This window comes from Sesamum indicum, linkage group LG4 (genome assembly GCF_026168435.1).
Source record: "Sesamum indicum cultivar Baizhima isolate 11 linkage group LG4, ASM2616843v1, whole genome shotgun sequence".
Lineage (NCBI taxonomy): Eukaryota > Viridiplantae > Streptophyta > Magnoliopsida > Lamiales > Pedaliaceae > Sesamum > Sesamum indicum.
The window spans coordinates 19227066-19250512 of record NC_142660.1 but is presented as its reverse complement, the minus strand read 5'-3'; the positions used below and the strand labels follow the sequence as shown (position 1 = coordinate 19250512).

Sequence of the window (23447 nt, the reverse complement as noted above, 5' to 3'; positions counted from 1 at the left end):
TATTAACATTTCCTGGAATTTTAAAAAATTACAGCTACACAATCTAATGTTATAATTGTAAGTATAAAATTTGCACCGATACTTTTAAAATATATTACACTAATTGCATAGAATATGAATGTTATTTACCAAAAAAAAAATACAACACATTCAAACCCCTTAGCAAGAAACATATATAATGTGACATGAGTTTAGATTACATAGAATAGCCAAGACATCATGGTACAATTGCCAAGTATATATATACCTTTTTGTGTAACCTTTCTATATAACACCCAAAAAGAGAAAAACAAAAGAAAAGCTAAACAACAAAGACAAACAATAAAACCCTATAATTAATTAAAAATACACATAAAACCTTACATTTTCTATGAAAATGTCCCCATCAATTCAAATCGTTCATGGCTTAATATCGCCTCGACGACCGTTTGAAGAGCACAATGTTGAATCGAGAGGTTGGTCGTTTATGTATCGACTGGGAGCTGACGAATGCCGTCTCCCCTTAGGCAGACAACCCTCGACTCCCTTACCTCCAAACCCTCGTTTTCCCTTGATGATTTTTGGCTTGAACGTCGTGTAACCTTCCGTTTTCGACCTTAGAGGCCTCGAGGCAGAGGCTGCAGCCATGAACAATATTACAAGGACGAAAATGAGAATTGCCCTAGACATTTGAATAATATTGCTTCTTCTTCTTTTGCTCTGCATGAAAATATATATATAGAATTTGTGTGTGTATGTGTGTATATATATAGGAAATGAAAAAGCAAATTTAATTAAGTGCAATGCTTTAAATGGGCTCGTGAGGGACTGAAAAAAGGGTGAACATTATTACCAGCTCATGACCTAGTTTTCCAGCACATTTGCAGTTGTGGACTTGGTTGACTTTCTACCATTGACTCTAATTTAATTTATATATATATATATATATATAATATTATTCTAATTGGATAATTAATATTGATGAGTCGTGAAAATATATTTGTTAAAATTCTAAATTTTGAAATTAATTTAGGAAAAAAAAACTGGATAGTCGATCGCGAGCGTGAATTTTGTAATTTTTGGATTAATTAATGGAGAGTTTTTTTAAATTAATTATAAAGTGGAATAGTAAAATAGGAAATATAAATTGGAAGGCATTTGTTTGGAACAACTCAGCACATATATATAAGAAAAGGGGTGGCCAAGTTCAAATTACATGTGATGTGGTTAAATCTAGCTGCAAGTACTTAGACTCTAGCTGGAGTCACAAGAACAAGTTGTGTGTGTGTTTCTGTGTTTCTGTAAAATATATATATATATATATATATATATGAAATGTTTAATTCAAACTTTATCTTTTTAAAATTTGGAATATGAATATAAATTTTTTATTATTTAGTTAAATAAAATAGAAGAAAAAGAATTATATAAATAACTAATCAGAATTGATAAAATAAAATAATCTTGAAATTAAATGAATAAAAAAAATTGAATAAAATAAACAATTACTTATGAAAAATAAATTTAAATAAGGATATTTTAGTGAACCCGCATTTTATTTAAACCAAAAGTAGTTAATCTAAAGCTTTGAGAGTTGATAAATAATATGTGTATAAATTAATTAGGTGCATAATTAAACTCAGCTGCAAGATCGGATTAAATTAGTGATAAAAGCACAATCGATATATGTGCATAATTACTTTTTTTACTATATTCAGTTGTATGAAAAAGGAAGAAAAATAAAATAAACAACTGATCAGATCTAATAAATTGAATTAACTTTAAATATTTATGAAAGAAATATAACTATAATGAATTAATCTAAAAAAGATGATTATTTTTAAAAGAAATAAATATAATCACAAACATTTTAGTTTTACTAAGTACATATGATGATTACTCTAGAAATCTACCCCTTAATAAATAGTATAGTTTATATATCTTGGAGCTTATTGCACGGGCACTCCAAAAAATTATTCGGTACAGTGTCGTACACGTTTCGAATACGGACACGACAATGGAGTGTTCGAAACTTTTTTTTTTCTTTTATTTTTTTCAAAAAGGGACACGGTCTCGGACACGCCAGGCGCTGGCGTGTCTGACATGCCTTGGAGGAGTGTTTGACGCGTTTTGAATTTTTTTTATATGTTTATTAAATTTTAGGTTGTCTTTAAAAAAAAACATTAGGCTTAATAAAAAGAAAAAGAATTGATACATTCCTCTTAAACTAAAAGTATTAGGATGAAATTACTAAAAATTCAAGAGATGTTCCCAATAATTTAACTAATTTAAATTATTAAAAATTTTCAATTGTGCTCTTTTAAAATAAAGTCATTTATGTATATTTTTTAAATCATATTTGATTAAAAATATAAATGTAAGACATGTTTATCTTATATTGTTTAATATTATATTGAATAATTTTAATTTTATAAGAATTTGAGAATATATATAATAAAAAAATATATTATATATGAACGTGTCATAATTATAAATATCTCCTTATTCAAAAAATTACAAGACTTCTCTAAAATTACCAATAATCTAATAAATATCCTCCTACAATGTACTATCATGAAAAGATATTTATAATTATTAATTTTTAAAAGATATTTATAAATTTTTAAATATTAAAAAATATTTTTGGAGGAGCCGTTGTAGTTTATCTAATATATATAGAAAAAAATAGAATCATTGTATTAAAACTCAGGATAATTTTGATAGCTCAGGGAGCAAATGGGTTGGGGACAAATGGGGAGATGTGATTGGTCCAGTTGGAGGTAGTAGCTGAACCTGTCTACTAATTGTGTGTGCCAGCATTGCTGAAATGCTGCCACGAGGACGAATCAGAGATTCACCTACTCACCTCCCCCCTACTTTTTGCTTAGGAAGATCTCATCTCACTTGCCAACCCAACTTTTCAGATGAGAGAGTAATGAATTTTCACATACCTACAGTGCTGTTCCGTTGGGGTTGGATTAGTTTTCTTTTATCATATTTATTTATTGTTCTAGGGGAGGGGTGGGTAGGGGGAGGGAGGATCTGTTTATTACATTTTTATTTAAGGGGTAAAAATATAATTTTATAATACTTTATTGGGATTGATCTGCTGTCGATTTTTGACAATATTGACAAATCTGACTCCAATTGATCACAATATAAATTTATTGATGAAAAATTTAAATAATTTAATATTATATGGCGATACTAAGAACAAGAGCAAGACCAACTTGTGTAAAATAGGTTGCAGCTTTCGTGTGGGTGGGTGAGTGGGGGGACAGAATATTGACTTTGTAGCGTGGAGTTTGTCCCAAAATTATATTTTGGTTTAGAGGGCAATACTGTAAATATATAATGTTTCACTGGCACCCCCAAAATAAGTAGTTAATGGGGGTGACATTCTATTGTAATTCCCACAAACTATTTTTTAGCAATTGTGGATGTTGGAGGATTTTTCGAACCATGTAAATATTTGTGCCTTGCGATTATTATTTTTTATATATTTTTTGCAAGCATTTATGAGATTAACACCGTGTCTTATAAGTGGGGGTAGAATGTAGAGTCTGATTCAATATTATACTTTGATTTAGGGGTAAAATTATAATTTTATAATACTTTAGATACGCCCTAGTATAAATAGTTGATGGGTGACGTGTTATTGTAATTCATGAAACTATCCTAATAAAAATAAATTTTTAAGCAACTGTGATTTTTCGAGCTACATAAATTATCTTGAAACTATATTTTTAAGATAAAAGTATCATTTTAGTTCGCTAAGTATGTTTAATTTTATTTAGGTCCAGTAACTTTCGAAGTTGCTTACTTTTAGTCTTCAGACAGATTTTTGGAACATTTTACCCCTATGCAACTTTTGAAAGACAGTTTTAGTCCATATGCACTCACTTCACAATTTTTCGTTAATGCTCGCTTGAGATGGTATCCGAGCTTATAAAAAATCCCGATCCTCTACTGCGTGACAATGGCGACCTTGCCTAGTTCCGAAGCGCTGCTCTCCGTAGAGGGTGACCTCTAAAGGCTTGGGAAAACCCCACCGATTCCGGGTTAGCAAACTGATAGGTGCCTTCTATTGGGACACCCTAGTTACAAGGGGTTGGCGACTAGAATGGTATCAGCGCTTAGGTTTATTGAAAAAATATATGATTATATTATATTTTGATATTATTTATCCACTAATGGAGGAGACTTTTGAGAGAAAATGGAACCGATCGAAAGTTCGAGTCACAATGATAACAGGGAACAATTACAGATTCTGAAAATACAAAGAAGAAAATTTCTCATGGAAATTCTTGATAGTGTTACAACGGTCCCAAAAGGATTGATCCAAAACTTCTCACGCCAGAAGAAGAACAAGAATGGCTGAGAAATTTTGAAGTTCGACAAGTACTACCAGAAAATGCAGTGAGGCGTCTACACTGCATTGAAATCCATGGTAGAATCCCAGCCAGGAGAAGCGGAATGGGCAAATTTCTACATAATTACAGTTCTAAAAATTATGATTAAAGGAACTGACTGGAAAGAGCTCGAGCCAGATACATCGAAGATCTCCCAAAAGACAGTTCAAGACTATGGATATAGATTAATTCATATACTTATGAAAATAGAATCGTTGAGCCAAAAGGTGGACGAGGTCCTTAAAATCCTTCCTGATGTACATAAGGGCCTTATAGATCTGAAGAAAAATCAAAGGGAGAACCCTAAGATATCAAGATCCAGACAAGAGCGAATCAGGGACGCCCTTGGAACAATACCTTTTCTACACCAGAAGGGGAAGGCCACGAACATTCCAACGCCGAAGTCCAGAGAAGATTTGATTATCGCATCTATCAGATTTATAAAATAATGGAGGTAACAAGAGTTAATCTATGAGATCTACAAGAATCGGCAGAATCCTTTTCCTAACCGGGATTGTAGATTTAGTCAATATCCAAATAAATGAAATCACTCCAATACTACCACCGCCAGAGGGAAGTACATGCTCTAATGATCCTCCACAGAATCAACCAATGAGAGAAAGTGCGGATTTTCATCTAATGCCACTTCAACGTTTTTGGGAACCAGACTAAAGAAAAATTCAGGAAGAAATCCAAAAAGAGTGCCGAAAAATACACATTGGGCAAGGACTATGCTCTAGCCCTTACATCCATACGGTCCTATACTTAACCTGGATATTATTGATTTCTGAATTACCGAGAAGTTGATAGACGAATGGTTGTAGCCATCAAGATAGCAACAACTATCCTAGAGCTCGACAAGGAAAACTTTATAAAACTTATTGAGTTGAGCTTGGAGGGATCTGTGAAAAATCAGATGGGATAATACCCTTGAAGAAACCAAAGCCAGCATCCTTGCCGGAAATTCGAAGGGCGCAATTGTAGACCGGCTAGGAAGACTATCAAAATACATTTCATCGGAGATGAGTGCTTTGAAGGAAGTAGAGCAGAGAAGGCTAGAGAATATGCATAAGCTCTCTTCAGCCTTGAACTAAGAAGTATTTGCACAGTAGATGAATATATCTATTGGTTTCACAAGTATTTTTTTCAGAGTGGAGTAGCAACAGAAGTAGTAGCTCTAATGTTCTTCACAAAGATATGCAGTCAATGGAGAAAAATATTGATCCAGTCATACAAAGTACCTGAAGGACAACTAGACTCAATTGGCGAAGAATGTCTTTACTTAAAAGACAAACTGAATGATTGGTGTTATCAAGCATCTATCTAGAAAAACATGAAAAGATTGAGATATAAAATCAAACAAACTCCTCTCTGTTGTGACAACAATGATTTTCCGACTATTATAGGAGAATCAAGCGAGCTGAGGAAAAAGAGAAAGCAAAATAGTGACTCCTACACCCAAGAGTTTCAGGAGAACCATTTCCCGACGATGATCATGGTGGTCCAAGTCAAAAGCCAGAACATATAAATCTGGACAGAAAATAGGACCAACAAGGGTTTCATCCTAAGGATCTAGACGAACAGATGCAAGATCCACCGAGAGAACCCCTACAAGAAGAACTTTCAGACGAGCCCATACCCGAGCCAATGAAAGTTTCAAAAACTATAATTGCTGGACTTGCGGAGCAAGAGGATATATATCTCCTGATTTCCCGCAGAAATGTGGTAAAATATGAAAATTTGAAGTTATAGATGACATCTTAGATGCAGTCTACTATGGCGATTTGGTATCCATTTACCAATTCGGAAACCTTCTCTACGATAACAACTGACCGACTGGACGAGAGACGTAGTCCGCCCGGAAGGTAAGCAACTACTTACACTCAAAGCACCCTCACACCTGACTCTGATTCAACAACAAAAGGAAATGCGCCAAGCGAGAGCTTTGACATCACTCGTGACTCAAGAAGGGGCTCGCACAACCAACAAAGAGAAAAGGTCCGTCAGACGAAAGTGTCTATGGGTTACATAATCGTACGCAATCTAAACATGAATACTAATGACTAAGTCCACTTAATCTTATAGCTTTTGCAACAATTGCCTAGCTTCAAGACTACATGTCTCAGCATTCTATTTCCTTTTATTTCTGCCAGAAGACTAAAAGTAAGCAATTTTGTAAGTTACTGTACCTAAACAAAAATAGACATAGTTATCGAACTAAAAATAAAATTAGATATATTTAGCAAACTAAAATAATACTTTTCCTTAATAGATGAAGTGTGTAAATATAATCATTCGTAAAATTTATTGCAAGATAAATGATATTCATTGAATGTAGACAGTATATGCAGTGCTTAATGATTTGTTGAGACGTGGAGAATCGACTACAAAAAATGTATAACAATTTTTTAATGATTGCTAGCTATTAAATAATTGTCACCCATAAGGTTCCAGATCTTGTCCATTCAATGATGAGCCCACCTCATTTTTAATGTCCACATGCTCCAAACTTGGTTAAAAAATTTACATTTACATCCCCTTAATTATGTAAAATTATAAAATCCTTCTAGTTATTTAAATAATTATACCAACATTTTATTATCAATAGTTTTTTGTTGCAGCGATTCATAATATTAATGAAGAAAATATTACTTATATCGGGTGTTAGTGAAAAATTTTAAATGGTAAAAGATTTTTACTAATTGAGTATAACTAGTGAATATATATTAATTTAATAATTATATCTTGGTCACGTGGGGTTTTTTCTTTCAATAAAGAAGCTCAATTAAAGTATAAAAATTTTTGAAATTTTTTGAGGACCTATTGAACTGGCAAAGTACTGATTCGAACTGAGCTTTCCTCAATTAAATTAATTATTTAATAAATATATTACATTTATCATATAATTAATGAAAAATATAAAGTTAGTGATCAATAATAGTACAATAATACTTACAATGTAATCCGTTATGTACGGCTGTATTTGATTTGAAAGGAACTTTTGGAAAAACCATGAAGACTGACTATTGGGGTGGAAAGTGAGAATTACAAAAGTAAAGGGGTTAGATGAGCATTCTCCAAAAACTAGAGGAGGACAGATTCAAATAGTGAGTAGACTATGTTAGGAGCCTATTCATGTACAGATCATGGCCTCATCGTCAATATAAATGGAGTTTGAATCTTCCATCACACTTTTATTGTATATATTAATATTAAAATATTGAATTATAATATATATTTTTTTAAAATTAAAAATATATAATTAGATTATGTTATAATAAATAAACATGCATATATATATAATATCAATAATAATACTATTATGTGATAGAAGATCGTTCATCCTCACGCTATGACAATCTAATAAACCAAGTTACATGTCATCCTTCAAAGTTAAAAAAGGTGAATAAATTAGAAAAGAAGAATGTCCGGAAAAAGAAAGTGACATTCCGAAGGCAAATAAGTTGTCATTTGACAAATTCCTACGGTGGTCTGTCTCTTTATATATTCGTGTTGCTCCACGAACATTAACCCACACGAAAAACATCATTTGACACTTACAGCTGAATTCCTGTTTTGAAGTAGTGGGCAAAGATTTAGTGGGTGTTCTGTGTGTTGAGGGGAAAAGGTGAGGAGGCTAGTGTGTGTTTTTTGGGTGAGTTGAGAAGGTGAAACTCTTTCTTGGTGAGTGTTGGAAGATTCAGAAGGTGGTATTTTTTGATGCATTGTTGCGGAGAAAAGGTTGAGATCTTTTCTGGCGAGAATCCCACAAGAAGCTGACATCTTTTTCTCTTTGGTAACTATTTGAAGAGGTAATCTCTCTCTCTCTCTCACACACACACACACACGCGCGCCATACATATCGCTGATTGCATTTCTTAGTGATCTGAAATTTCGGGTCTAATTATGGAATGGGAATCGGGAAAGTTAATTCAGTTTCTTGAAAAGTGTTGGAAAAGTTTCTTTAGAGGTATATATATGCTTGATGACTTGATCCTCTTTTTTTTATCTGGTTCAATTTCAATGCCGGAGATATTAATGATGTTTTGATATGGTTTTCAGACATTGAATTATTGACTGCATTAGTAATATAATTTCTGTTTACGTTTTTTTGTCAGTTTTTTATAGTTCTACACATGTTTGTTGGCAAAGTGCACATACGTGGATTCACATGCATATATATGATATATATGTTAAATGGGATTTCTTATTTTGGCCTCATTGATCAGCTTTCATGAATTTCGATTTTGAGCTACAGATCCATCTCTCTGTAAGGTTAAAAGGTGTTATTTCAATTGAATTCTGAAGCAATTTGAAGCTAAAGAAGGGAGAGGTAAGACGATGAAGAAATCATCGTCCGAACAGTTTATTCTGGAAAGTGATGAAGAGGATGAGGAGAAAGGTGAAGGTGGGAACGAATCTGAGTTCTCCATTTACTCTGATGATAACGATGAACATCATCAGAGCAAGATCGGTTCTTTGGACCCTGCCTGGCCTCAAAGTTACAGGTATTTATACTTTTGTTATTGTTCATGTACTTAATTTTTTGCGTGTTTGAATATGCGAGCTTTGATGCTATGTCTGGATGTTGAGATTTAACCACTTCTTGAAATCGGTGTTGTTTATGCTGTATCTTAACTAAATCAAACTTCTTTATCTATATGTACTCGAGTATAAACTAGAAGAGTTTTTTGAGTCATTCGCCTCGTGACTATTTACTAATGTTGTTATATTGCGAGCCCACAAAAGGACAAAGGAATGTCGATGCAGGTTGCTGGCACAAAGATTTGAAGGTCGTAGATAATCTGAATGATGTTGAGGATAGTCGCTTGTGGGCCTCTGACTATTTGAATGCTTTTGCAATTCATTGGTTGTCAAGTAATTAGTATAGTTTGCTTCACCTCAAATTAAGAACTATAAAATTGCTCGTTCCAGAAGTTAACTCCAAACTGGCCATTGCAAGTTGTCTGCATAGCCGTATTCTGCTGTTCCAGAAACTATGTCTTGTTAAAGAACAAGAAGTTGGTTTAACTACATCCCTCTAAGGAACCATCACTAATCATGTTTTATAATGTTTGAATTTCGATCAAAATGTGCTGATACATGGATATTGTATTACTTTATTAAGCTATTGATAGTGTCAAACTATGTTTCATTTCTTTTCTTGTATTGCTTTTATGTCGGCCTCCAAATACTAAATGTTTTGACAATACTTGTTACAGGCAATCCATTGATCTGTACGGTAGTGTCCCGTCACCAAGTATTAACTTTCTGGGGCCATCATCGTTATCACTAATAGGCAGCTCATTCCTTTCATCATCTCTTATAAGGAGACACACTCCAGAGAAATTACCTTCTCTGACAAAGCCTCTTATACCATCCGTAGAGGACGAGACATTCAAAGAAAGACCAAGTTCCCCACGTCTGCCGATGCCTCCACTGTCAAGGAAACCTAGTTCGAGGAGAGTGATCCATGATAAGAAAGCATCAGTTGCACATGAACTTCCAGTTTCTCACCAGAGCTCATACGGACAGGCAGTGCTAAATGGTTTGTTATCGTTATCTACTTAAGATATTTATGCTATGTGCCAGTGAAGGAAAAAGAAAATAAGTGAATGGAGTATTTGGTTTCTTGATTTAAGTAATGTTAATCATGCTTTGCGATAAAAGTATTTGCTTTCTTGTTTTGAGTAATGGTTAGCATTAAAAGTATCTGTCCCGGTGCATATTATTACTGCATATCTTGGTTATCATCAAACTCCAAGAGCATTTATTTCTCTATTTCAACCTAATTTATGAACAAGTCCGGGTAGAAACAAAATATCTTCATCATCTGAATATATAATATGGCAAGAAATCTTCCTTCTTCCTTTAACGGGCTGATCCATTTTGTTTTGTGATAGATTCTCTGTTTCTCCAATGCTCCTTTATCACAGAAACAAAAATGACGTACGACAATTCTATGCAGGCGTGAATGTACTTTGTGGAGTTGGAATCCTATCTACTCCATATGCTGTCAAAGAAGGGGGCTGGGTTGGGCTTTCTATATTATTGATTTTTGCTGCACTTTCTTTTTACACTGGAATTCTCTTGCGATACTGCTTGGACAGTCAACCTGGTCTCGAAACATACCCGGACATTGGCCAGGCTGCCTTTGGTACGGCAGGACGTGTTTTTATATCTGTAAGTCTTGCTATTTCCAACTCTTTTTTTATTTGAGTTAGAACAATGTAAAATAAAGAAAAGTCTCTTTATTTCCTAGTACGCTACATGACAATCACTATCCTTGGATACTATGCATCTTGCTGCAGCATCAATTCAAAAGCATATCAGTTCATTGTTTCTTGTTTCACAATGATGCAAGCATTATGAAAGCAAGTAGACAAGCTAGTTAAGAGATAGCAATCTAACTATGTGCGAAAGCCTGCTACCCTGGTTCATGCCAAATCCTGGGTCCCAAAATCTGAGTCCTCCTCTGCCTTTCTCCATAATCTGATTTAGCCGCAATAGGTTTACGTAAAGTTTAAAGTGGAAAGATAATCTGATATGCAACTGAGCTGTGTGTTTAGACAATGAAGTCTTTGCATTCATAGAGGTTTTGAGTAATTTGATAACTATTTCAATGATTTTCTTCCCAGAGTTTCTGTCAAACTGATAGTGCAGCTATTTTGCAATGTTTCATCCTCTTGTGTGCGTCATAAGATTTTGGCCACATACGGACTAAGGCATCACTGAGCATAAAATAAGTCTCTTTGTTGTTGTGAGAAGTCCTTCCCCAACGTGAATTTTGACTTACTGAACGAGAAACAAATGATTTCTCCATGATGATCTTTCGTCAAAACTATTTTATTTCAATGCATACTTGTTCTTATTACCTTAAAAGACGAACCTATGTGGTAGTCCACTAACGTATACTTTGTGGTCTGTTGTACTTGTGGATGCAGATTATTCTATATGTGGAGTTATATGTAAGTACATCTGTCAACTTTGATAATTTCTTCATTTGCCAATTTCATAGAAGGGGCATTTGCACACGTTACATCAACTCTTTGCACGTTTCGTACATTTTTCATTAAAAACTTCACGTTCAATGAAATATATTCCTGTGCAGCTAAATCAACGTCTTTTGCAGGCTTGTTGCGTCGAGTATATCATTTTGGAGACTGACAACTTGTCATCTTTATTTCCAAATGCGCATATAAACATAGGAGAGTTTGACTTGAACTCTCACCATCTTTTTGCACTGATGACCACCTTGGTTATTCTTCCTACTGTTTGGTTAAGGGACCTCAGTGTTCTTAGCTACCTTTCTGGTGAGAGCTTTTACTCTGTCAACCTATTACAGAAAATTTCGACGAGCCAATACTTCTCATTGATTCCCTGACACCACTTTTAGAAAATACACCAACACCAACTGTTGTCATATTTTACATTATGACTTCCTCTTGGTCATCTGATTTTCTGGGAAATTTGTAATGTAACACATGACTGCAGAAAAAGCACTGTAATTTTCTAAAACCATCAGGAATTTTGGTAAATATGAATAAACCTTTAGGGATGTTGGTAGTGTTTCTCCCTAATTATTATGTCACTCAATGGTTTGCAAGGAGTGTGAAAGGAGACGGACGGCTATGCATCATTTGACAATTTTCGAGTACTTTCATGTGTGGCAGATGCTTCAATTAAAATGTCCCACAATCGTTAACCACTTACTGTATGTACCTTGTTTTTCCGTCAATTTCAGCTGGAGGAGTTGTCGCATCAATCTTGGTAGTTGCTTGTTTGTTCTGGACTGGCTTGGTGGATCATGTCGGTGTTCATACTAAAGGGACAGCTCTAAACCTTTCTACTCTTCCTGTTGCTATTGGTCTCTACGGTTTTTGCTACTCAGGCCATGCCGTCTTTCCCAATATATATTCATCAATGAAAATGCCAAGCCAGTACCCTTCTGTCCTTCTAACGAGGTAAAGACTATAATTATGACAAACGAAAATACATTACTAGTTTTTACACCTGCAAGCAAACTACAATCTCTTCTCCATTTTCAACATGGCCATTTACAATACGGGATATCCTCGTATAGTTCTTAATGGGAATTTGTATATATAAATGTTTGATAAAATTAGACTTCTATATTATTTGTTTCCGGTACACTTGTTATGGAGCCCGATGTCCCATGTTACCTACCAAGAAAAGCTAGAGACTTAATGGGACTACTTAAATCTGTTGCTATTTTGCACTCATGTATCGATGGCTGATGCAGCTTTGGTATTTGCACTGTGCTGTATGCTGGAGCGGCTGCTCTGGGATACACGATGTTTGGAGAAACAACTCAATCACAGTTCACTCTCAACTTGCCGAAAGACTTAGTTGCATCAAAAATTGCGGTTTGGACTACGGTGAGTTCCATCTAGCTACTTCTTACAATAGGTTTCAAAGGAAAGATCCTTGAAATAACCAACTCTATCCGTCATTTTCGTCCTCCACAAAATTGTAGGACATGTCTGTGACTGAAGTTTATTGTTCCCATGGATTCGTCATTTATGCTTCTTTTGAGTTAATTAAGTTTAATTAACTTGTGCTCCTTGTTCATTTGCAGGTAGTCAATCCATTTACGAAATATCCTTTTTATGATTCAGCATGCTGATTATAAGCCAATACTGCACCATTTCGTTCTCCTGAAACTAGACAAGACCTTACACACACTCTCAGCATGCTTTCTCTATCGTAAAACTTTCATTTTCCTGTTTGTTTTTTTCTGTCTCATTGATTTGTTCAATGCATGAGAGGGACAAAAAGGAAAATTGCTTCTTCTTTAATTGCAAATACGTATGCGTTAACGATGTCCCCTGTGGCAATGAGTTTGGAGGAGTTAATACCATCAAGACATGCCAAATCCTTCATATATTCAATCCTCATAAGGACGGCATTGGTGATATCCACGTTGCTTGTTGGCCTTACCATCCCCTTCTTTGGTAAGATCATCATCACGTACCTATCTTTCGAAAATTTCAAAAAAGACCGTCATCACAATTTGTTTAGCTATTCATTTTATCCCTCATCTTCCATGCAGGTCTTGTGATGGCATTGATAGGTTCTTTACTCACAATGCTAGTCGTAAGTCTTTAGCATTGCTCTTGCTAACTCGTTTTCACACGTCAAGTTACGCTGTTTGTACTTACTGGCGTCCTTTTGGCAGACATTGATTCTTCCATGTGCTTGCTACTTGAGCATCCTAAGGGGAAAAATAAACTTATTCCAGGTAACGCTAAGTCCCGTCGTCCATCATAGATAAGTAAACAGTTATTCAGGATACAAAACTATTTTATATTTACCTTACGATGTGAGCTGGATAATTGCACTGAAAACGAGTCGACGTTTAGTCACATTACCAGAAATTTAAAATGACATTGAATCCCTATAGCCATGTTCAACATTGCAGATTAACTTAGATCATAATGGTCTCGTTTTCTCACATCTTTGTGTGCATTTTATTGTTCCGGCGTGCAGACAGGACTGTGTATATTGGTCATCGGAGTGGGCGTTGTGTCATCTGGACTCGGCACATATTCTGCTCTCTCTCAGATAGTCAACCAATTGAGCTGATATTTTTACAGAACGTCGTATAGTAATAGATGCAACGAGTAGATGTCCTTGTGCGGTTTCTTCTTGTTTCTTCTCCATTCTTATCAGTGGTTGAGAGTGCTTTTAAGGGAAAAATTTCAACGATCAACGTCGAAACTTCTCGATTTTTGCCATTTTATTTCAACTCAAATGATCACAGTTTTGATTGTAGAAGGTGTTCTTGCACAGCATGTTGAGTGTTCAGAACAATCTTGCTCTTCTGTTGGAGCTAAGTCGATTTCTGGGGCCTTTTTATGATTTGTTTGACTGCGTATTTGGCTAAGCATTTGGAAGTTTAGTTCTAGAACACCATAACTGTTAGGATAATTATACCATCCTCCTCTGAGGATTGGTGTAATTATATATAAAATTTTTTATAATTTGAAATATTACATCTAATATTTCGATGTTTTTTTTCTAATTAAACCACCTAGGGGTGAGGGAGCTTTTCGAAGTTCCCGATCCTTTTTTATTAATTCAAGAGAACAAGTAAATGTACAACAAGGAGTACTAACTCCCTTCATGCCTAGAAAGCCGTAAATAAGAAGTACTACTTCCTTACAAAATATTTCCCGAAAGTATAAATAAGGAGTATTCATTCCTTAAAAAAAAATCAAGAAAACGTAAACAAGGAGTATTATTCCTTTATAAAAATTGAGACATGAGGCACAAAGGTGGAAAAGAAAAAGTTGGAAATGATAATCCAGCGTGCCAAAAAATTTTAATCATTACACTCGAAATATTGATTCCAACTGGTCCTGCAAATCAAGCAGTACAAACAAACCAAAACATACCCTGATATGGAGTGCACCTCCAACAACTGAGTGAGAGACTAATGTTACATTCTTCACAGAGAACCTTAGTTATCCCAACAAAATAATGTAACAACAAATCGAAAGGTGGGCACCAAACAATATGCATATATGCACAAAAGCGGGACAAAGCCCAAGCATGCTCACTAGGGGTGTCAATGAGTCGAGCTCGACCTGTTTTGGCGAGCACGAGCTCAAGTTGAATTTTTTTATTTTTTATTTATTATTATTTATTATTATTATTGTTATTGTTATTATTATTAGATTAAATTATGAGAATCACCAAATTTTTACATAAGCTTATAAGAAATAAAATAGATTGCATAATATATACTATATTATAAATATACCAAAATATAGTATGAAATTTTAATTTATGGTTATAAACATAAACTACTGATCAGTTTAGTAGTAATATAATTAATAAAATATGAAAAAAAATCATATTGAACAATTTAAAATTATAGAAAAGTATCTATTATCTGAAATAATGCAACTGAAATACATAAAAATATTTTATAGTTAAGATATTAATATATGTTCACAATCTGCAATAAATTTATATATTTATAAATATTAGTATAATATTGATATAACTATCATTTTACATTGTTGAACAACATAAGTTAATTCGACCATCAAAATTCAGATCAAACCGTTAGATATAATCAAACTTACAGAAAAATACATTTGGTAAAATTTTAAACTTATTGGATATACGGATGTCAAGATATCGTACGCGGAACATAAGAATGATCATTCAAGTCGGTGTATCAATGAATTGGGCTATGTGATTTTAAATCAGACCATCTGATATGATTCAATCGACACAATCTTATATATATTTAAATTTGGTATGAATTGGGAGCCCGAATTTTAAGATATCTTAATTGTTGATTAAACATTTTGATCTCATTATATATATAATAAAATAATAATTAAAATAATTAAAATTGTTCAACCATCCCTAATATTATCATTATCATTATTTTTAGATTAATTCATAGAAATTACTAAATTTCAACATAAATTTATAAGTAATAAAAAAATAGATTGCATAATGCATAATATGTATCTTGATATAAATATAAAATCAAAAATAGATAAAAGTATTATAAGTGAATTACTTGTCAATTTAAAAAAGGTATAACACAATACAAATATATATTCAAATATAACATAAAGTTTACATGTGCGATATTAAATAATAATTTTAATTATAAAAAATATTATAATTTACTAAGTTGTTAATTAAATTTATTTTGTATAAAGATTAATTGTATAAATAAAAGAATTTTCTTTGCTAGTGTCAGCATTCTCCATCCAGACCCTAATGGAAGGGGACTGACATAAACAAAGAATTCTCGGAAGAGGTGCTACTGTGATTTTAAAATTCTTTTGAGAAAAAGTATAATTTCATATTTTTAGAAAAGTCTAAGTATAATTAAAGATAAATAGAAAGAATGACATAATAATCCCGGATTGCATATATAATATGTACACAAGAAAAGAGGGGTAACAACAGAAACACATGTCATGAAAACTGTTACGTACAAGGAAGGAACCTACTAGATGTAATTAGAGACAACCTCAATTCTCATCTATGATGTTTATACAAGGACTGAGTAAGAGCACACAGACCTACATTCCAAGTACGAAAATTCCCAGAGGAGGCAACATTGTTCCAACCGGCAATGAAAATTCATGTCCGCCACCACCGCTTCTTTTTCTTGCCTTCCACCACAGGCAGCTCTACAGACACAAACAGATGGCACAAGAATGATGTTCATCAGAATTCTTCTCTAGCACACAAGTTCATAAAGTGAACGATCCCGTTTGCAGCATTTTAGGCCGACAACACGAACCGGTTATACACAAGTAGCAAAGAAATATTTTACCTCCTAGTGGATAAATCGAATTATAGTGCACTTCAGCCCAAAAGCTCAAGAATATAACTGCGTTGCAACACACACGAGAACCGTTAGGACTATATTGTCTTCACGGTGGAGTTCTAACTATGAAGTAGAGATATCAAGAAAAGCACCAATGTATTACAATATTAAGAAAAAATGAAACCAATGCTATTCAAAAGTTACGGTTTCAGTTCACAATAAGGGAACGAGAAAATGGTTTATCATCGGATTGGAAGTGTAATCTAACTAATGTATTTGGTTCCATCAGCAGAGCAATTAGAAATACGAAGATTTTCATATAAAGGAGAGTATCAGATTTATCGTGAGAAATAGTATCAAGAAAACTGCTCGTGATGGTTATGTTGTATGAATCGCCTGTGAGCATTAGAGAAAGTTCAATGAATAAAAAACTAGTGAACCCGAATAGTATGCCATTGGAACTCGTTTTTTAATCTATCTAGTCCGTTTTTTAATCTATCTAGTCCATAACTTTCCCTTTTCAGTTCTGGTACCATAGCACAAATAACTGATCAATTCGACCGAACAAAAAAAATTTCAAGACAAAAGAAAAGAGTGATTAACATAAAGTAGAGAAACGAGACTTACTTCTGTTTGACTTCTGAATTTGTGGAAGAATCTCTGTATAGCACGTATCCTTGAATGATGTAATGACAAAGATCTTGATGCCATACTGAGAGGGAACAGCAAACATTCACTAGTTTGCTCGAATTAAGAAAAAAATAGAAAATAATCACATGCGCTAATTCTTCAAAAAGCAAAACTTGAGCGTTGCGCTAAATCCTTAGCAACAAACAGGTAGATGGTATTTACAGGGTCAAGCAGATTTAGTGTTATCGGATTTCAAAATAAGAAGAATCATCACTTTCTTTGCTTCAAAATCACAGTACACTTCAAAGACAATAGAAGCAAAAAGCCAAAAACATATAAAAGAGAGAAATCAGAGTAGAAAGAAATCATACACAATCTGCAGCAGCCTGCAATGTGACGTGATCGCCCCATTCCCCACTTCTGTAGTCATGCAAAGTTCATTAGACAATTAGATATAGACATTTGGGAACATATATTCCAAGAAACCGACATCAAGATTTAGATAGTATTATACTTTCTCATTTGCTTCAAGTAGTCACCATAAGCCATAGGGACGTAATTGTCATACAACTCAGGATGTGATTTCAGCTGCTCGTTGCAAGCAAGAACAACAGCAGAGTTACAATATGAATGGGCAAAAACGATGACCAAAATTGGGGTTACTGAAATATGAGTGTCGGACAATGAGTGACATTAAATCACAAGCAAACCTGGTTCACTACTTGGTCTCTTACAAATTTGTGATGTTCCTGAGTCCGATATATTTGATCTGACAGTGACCGAAACTGCAGAAAAGAATGGGAAGAAATTAGCAAGCAACAGTTAGGAAAGGATCGAGTATTTCGAAGCTTAGGAAGATGAGTAGAACAAAGAGGGAAACTCTTCCTGCAGCTGCTATACATAGAGTGCCAACAATTATTCATCCCAAAAAGATGTATGCGATAAACCATTTCCGTAGCAATTAGTCGTACAAAGCTCAATAACAATCTACTTCTACAGAAATTATGTTCAATACATTATTTGGACGTGGCCAATAACAAACTTAATTTTTTCAATATAATTTTCTGCTTACGGCAAAGCCTTACCATGAAAAAAAAGGTAAGTTTGATTAATCTCGAGGCATGTTTCATTAGAGTAGATAAAAAAAGAACCAACCTGACAATTACCATCTCCCAGAATTTTGAGTTCAGCTAGCTCATATAACTGCAATCTGATGTGCACAACAATAGAGTTAAAAGGAAAGTGAAATGTGTAACAAAGTGTTCGGAGTCAAACAAGACGGCATACAAAGAGAACGTGGAAACAGAGTAGGAAATTACTGGATATACCCTCTAGAAGTCATGTTCATCGTTCAAATAAAACACAATCCAGCATCACGAAATTTAGTGGGTTAACTTCTTTATTGATAGAAGTAGAATGAATACTAATGCATGAGAATGACCATACACCTATATATTCCCACCCTTTTACATGGACTAGGGGGGAAACGACAATTATGAAAATGTTTTTGTACTTTCGATTGATTTTAATATCCTAACAATAGAATTTAATAGGGACCTTTTACCTCATTAACTTAGTCTCTTGGTAATTAAATTAGTTACGGAAAACTGTCATATCCAGAAACCAGTCATTTGACTGGAAAAGTCAAACCAAGTAATTCAGTACTTGGCAGAGAAAACAAGACGGAATCAGTTTCATAAGGCATGACTGCCTCGAACGAAAGCTTTGATAGTCCCAGAGATCTTAAAGGTTATTCATAAAAGTATTGGCTTACACCAAATTACAGGCATGCAGCAACTAGCAAAAAGCCTTCACAAAGTGGCAATGTAAGAAACAGCTTGACAAGAAATGGAACAGAAGCAATGTTGGCAAATACCTGTTCAGGAGCCTTTGATGATCTGATGTGGCTTCATCTGCAGATGGTATTTCTCCGTTAATTTTAGGAACATGCTGCGAACCAATATTCACAATTTATATTCATCACAACTACATGATATCCAATAAGTTGATTCAGCCAAGATGTCACAAGGAAAATAATCGGCCAATACAGCAACTAAACTAAGTTTACTACGGATTGTCACATTGATTAGAAAACAAATAATGCAAACTTACTGGAACCGAAACCATCTGATTCAGCCTTTTGCCTAATTCACCATCAAGAACTGATTCATCTTCTATCTCTGGTAAAACATACTCGTACTCACCCTCAAGTGATAATTCCTTGAGGTGAGATGAAACTTCTTCCTTCTCACCCACCTCTTCTTCATTACTGTGAAACCCTGCGGACATAATAAGTAAACTGAAATAAAAGCACAACTTAATCCACCAAAGGAAATAGAAGCTGGACTGCTCCATACCAGAATTCAAGTCCCTTCCTGAAGGACCAAACCAATCCTGAGCAATACGAAGCTCTCCCTGAAGTTGTCCGGCAGATGTAAATCCTGATGCATCTGCAGCTGCAACCCTTGATAATTCTTCCTGAAGAGCGTGAGCAATAACTTCATCATTCTCCGCAAAAGAGTGTGTTGGGTTACAGAAACCTTCCTTGACAAGCTTGGTCTGGGACAAATCCTTCTCATAACAAGTAACAGTTTCTGGAGAACCATCATTTGAAAGAGAGCAAACATCTATAAGGTGAAGACCCCACCTTACAACATCAGGATCTAGCTGATACATAGTCATCTTATGTAATATCTATAAACAGCACTTTACTGCAGATTAACCAAGGACCTCTATTCACAACAAAAGTATCTCTAGGAGGTTGGTGAAAAAAGCTACCTTCCTGCCAAAAAAAAGCATGCAGCTTTAATCAGAAATGTGAATTTGAATCATGGAATCCAAAAAGGGGTAAAAGATTTGAAGAACAATTTTCTACTTCATTGAATAAATTTATAAACAATTTCATTCAAGATTGCATCTGATACAGGCAGCATAAAGAACAGAATCGAGACTATGATCATTCAAACAGGAAGAATAAGTAACCATCAAGGTGTTGCATTAACCTATACGTTATCTAATCTCTAATTTTTCAACTCACACTCTTCTTTATCATTTGGATATGACGTAGGTTATGTATGAAACCTGAAAACAAAACTTTCTGAAATCTCATTGATTTGCACCTTCAACCTCAAAGTAAAAAATTTTCCCAGATGATTTGCACGTTCAACCTCAAAGTAAAAAATTTTCCCAGATGAATAGATAGCTTTGCTCAAGATTCCTAAACATCCTAATCAAAATCACATGGGTACCTTTCTCAAAGGAAACTCTTGTTAACCATGCCCCAAAGTGGAGAGTTTTAAAATGCACCATGAGCTTTCTCTTCAAAAGGGATGACACGAAGTAATTCACCACATTATCATCCAGATGAAAGGACTTCAAAATCACATTACAACATTTCAAATGTCCATCATAATTAAAGGGCTTTCATACACCTAGGTCATGAGATAACAAAAAGAACAATTGAGCACCGCACTGATTGGAACCTTTTATTCTTCTAAACATCTGGCACTAACGGCAGTATTTTTTCAACATTTCTATATAAGCCCACTATTGAGTTCTCTATCTAGTCCCCTGTTCCCCCAAGTTCTTGATCCAGGCCTGTACCCACAATAACAAGGGAGGGCGGTGCATTAAACCTAGATGAGTTGAGATTTTACTTAACAATCAAACTTGCCATTTGTGACAAGACGAAAGAGCAGCTCTATAGCACCAACAAGTGCAAGTAAACAATAGCAACTCAAACCAAGAATTGAAGCCTTAAAAACAGGAAAACAGTAAAGTGATCTTAAGTTCAAATCTCTAACAGGCCCCAAATGCTTACTAGTGCAAATCTAGCAGTCTCCACAGAAAAAAGATTCAGTGTAAATTTCTGCTCTGATGATAGGATCCTGACATACTATTCAAAGAATTTCCATTCATTATCCATATGTAAAACAAGATAATAAAATGAAGTAAATTGCATTAAGGCCTAAACAAACTTTAATCTCTTCAGTATATTTATTTCCATGCAAATAATCTTAACCTATAACAAAGAAACCCAATTTAGGTCCTTCGAACTTAATTTCTCACAGCTAATAAAAAGATTTTCAATAGATCCAGTTCATCATAGCAAAAAACAATATGCAATCCATAACCCGTACTAGAAAAGCAAAACTTAAATAGAAAAATCCACTCTTGGAGGCTAATTAGAACACTTCAGCACCTTAACTCTACCTTCAACTCCAAACAAAAATCAAAACATATAAAAAAATAATAATAAAAAATCAATCTTTACCAATAAAGAACAAGAAAACCAACACGCATCCCAACCTTAACCATCAACAAACCTCAAAACCCATCTTTAATATCTTCCAAAACCGAAAGCGTATGTCTAGTATAGGCGTGTCTCTTTTGTTTACTGTAGTTACTAACCTTTGAAAGCGAAGAAACCCACGACTCCTCCGCTGATAAAAGTTGAAGAAAATTTATGGGTTGGTCTGATTATTGGCTAAAATGTAATGGAAAAGTAAAATGGTTGGCCGTCGGCCGCGCGAAAAGGCGGTCTGGCTCTCGCGTCGGATCCTTCAGAAAAAGCCGTTATATGGGTCCCAATGGATTGGAACTGTTTCAATTTCAATTCAATGGAGCAGTTCATAAACATTTTCATAATATTTGAATTCGTTTTATCAGTGTTTGGTGGAGATAAAAAAGACCACAACAATCATAAATAAGTGTGTGTTACAGATAACATGTATATTTAGATTTTATTTTTTAAAATAATTTAAAATAAGTATTGTATGTGTTAATCTTGTGTTTTGGGAGACAAAAATTATTATTCATTGTCAATTCATGGTCAAATTATATCTTTTATATATATATTTATGTATTTATATGTATTTATGCTAAAATAGTTTAAAACACCTAGATAAAATGTTTTTGAATGATGTCAAAGTCCTAAAGATAATTAAAAAATGAAAACAAACATAGCGTTCATCTCCTCCACTTTGATATTATTAAACTCTAATTTGGCTCTACGGTTTCATAATTAATTTTAAAATATTTAATTCTTAAAAAATAATTTTAGCATTAGAATTAATTACTTAAATATAGCTTGTAGTTAAATTATTTTAAATGTTAATAAAAAAATTTAATTAAAATTATTTAAAGTGGATAATGGATAACTAAATAAAAAATAACGAACATCAAATGAATAGTTATAACTTGTTATTGATATATGTATCAAAATGTTATAGTGTAATGGAAATATTATCATATATAATAATTTCATTTATTATTATATCATTCAATATATTCAAATTTAAATATTAATTTAATATATCGATAATTTTAAATGAAAAGACATATTTAAAGATTACAACTAAACAAGAGAGTATTGTTAAAAATAAATTATACACACATATTTATGAGTCTCAATCACACGACTTTTTTAACAGTAAAGATATGTCTCATCATATATATTAACATGTGAAGATGTGTAATGATAATTTGATCATAAAAAAATTTATTTCATCTGCAATAAATCAATAATATGTCAATAGATAAATATAAATTTTTATCTAGGTGTTTTGTCACTATTAGCAAATTCGCTTATTTGTTAGATGGAATTAAAACTCAAGAGTATCAGATGTAATTTTTCAAATCTCGAAGGGTCTACATATAATTATATCAAATTTCATGAAAGAGAAGTGTAATTATCCTTATACTTTGCACACACAACCAGTGTGCAAAACCCTGCTGGTATATATAGATGATTGTGATTGTTTTGTCCCTAATCCCAAGATACATAATCTAATAAAAACTTCAAAATGCAAATCATGCTATTTACATTATTATCATTTTGAAATTAATAGATGACGTAAAGGAGGGAAATTCTTGTGTCATTCAACATCTGAGTTATGGAATATTTGAGGATTTTATTTTTCTCCAAAAAAAAGTTAGGTGTCATTCAACATCGAAATTGCTTACTTTTAGTCATTTGGCTGATTTTCGAACAATTTTACTCTTATGAGTGCATAAGGACTAAAACTACCTTTCAAAAGTTGCATAGGGGTAAAATTGTTCGAAAATCAGCCAGAGGACTAAAAGTAAGCAATTTCGTA

The 23447-nt window shown here is 33.7% G+C and overlaps 2 protein-coding genes across 7 annotated transcripts; one reads left to right on the top strand and one right to left on the bottom strand.

Annotated features, from left to right (window-relative positions):
• Positions 1-7804: 7804 nt before the first annotated feature.
• Positions 7805-14253, top strand: LOC105161309 (amino acid transporter AVT1C). Of its 3 annotated transcripts, none has more exons than XM_020693098.2 (13): positions 7805-8203; positions 8621-8899; positions 9614-9939; positions 10360-10574; positions 11336-11359; positions 11524-11704; positions 12136-12355; positions 12655-12790; positions 12991-13010; positions 13221-13366; positions 13465-13508; positions 13591-13653; positions 13902-14253. In XM_020693098.2, exons 2-13 carry the CDS (start codon positions 8733-8735, stop codon positions 13995-13997), a joined length of 1638 nt encoding a protein of 545 aa, XP_020548757.1. In that variant the 5' UTR covers positions 7805-8203; positions 8621-8732; the 3' UTR covers positions 13998-14253. The 3 variants fall into 3 exon arrangements, with proteins under 3 accessions (XP_020548757.1, XP_011077257.1, XP_011077256.1); XM_011078955.3 differs by having other exon boundaries at positions 7806-8203; positions 8700-8899; XM_011078954.3 differs by having other exon boundaries at positions 7806-8203; positions 8650-8899.
• A 2038-nt stretch (positions 14254-16291) lies between these two features.
• LOC105161308 (OVARIAN TUMOR DOMAIN-containing deubiquitinating enzyme 9) lies at positions 16292-21960 on the bottom strand. Of its 4 annotated transcripts, none has more exons than XM_020693104.2 (11): positions 21658-21960; positions 19707-20131; positions 19462-19628; positions 19226-19299; positions 18505-18559; positions 18060-18134; positions 17864-17937; positions 17721-17769; positions 17347-17431; positions 16726-16782; positions 16292-16579 (listed from the first exon to the last, which is right to left on the bottom strand). In XM_020693104.2, the coding sequence occupies exons 2-11, from the start codon at positions 20029-20031 to the stop codon at positions 16530-16532; spliced, it is 1011 nt and encodes a 336-aa protein (XP_020548763.1). In that variant the 5' UTR covers positions 20032-20131; positions 21658-21960; the 3' UTR covers positions 16292-16529. The 4 variants fall into 4 exon arrangements, with proteins under 4 accessions (XP_020548763.1, XP_011077254.1, XP_011077255.1 ...); XM_011078952.3 differs by having other exon boundaries at positions 21760-21959; XM_011078953.3 differs by having other exon boundaries at positions 21623-21759.
• Positions 21961-23447: the final 1487 nt, after the last annotated feature.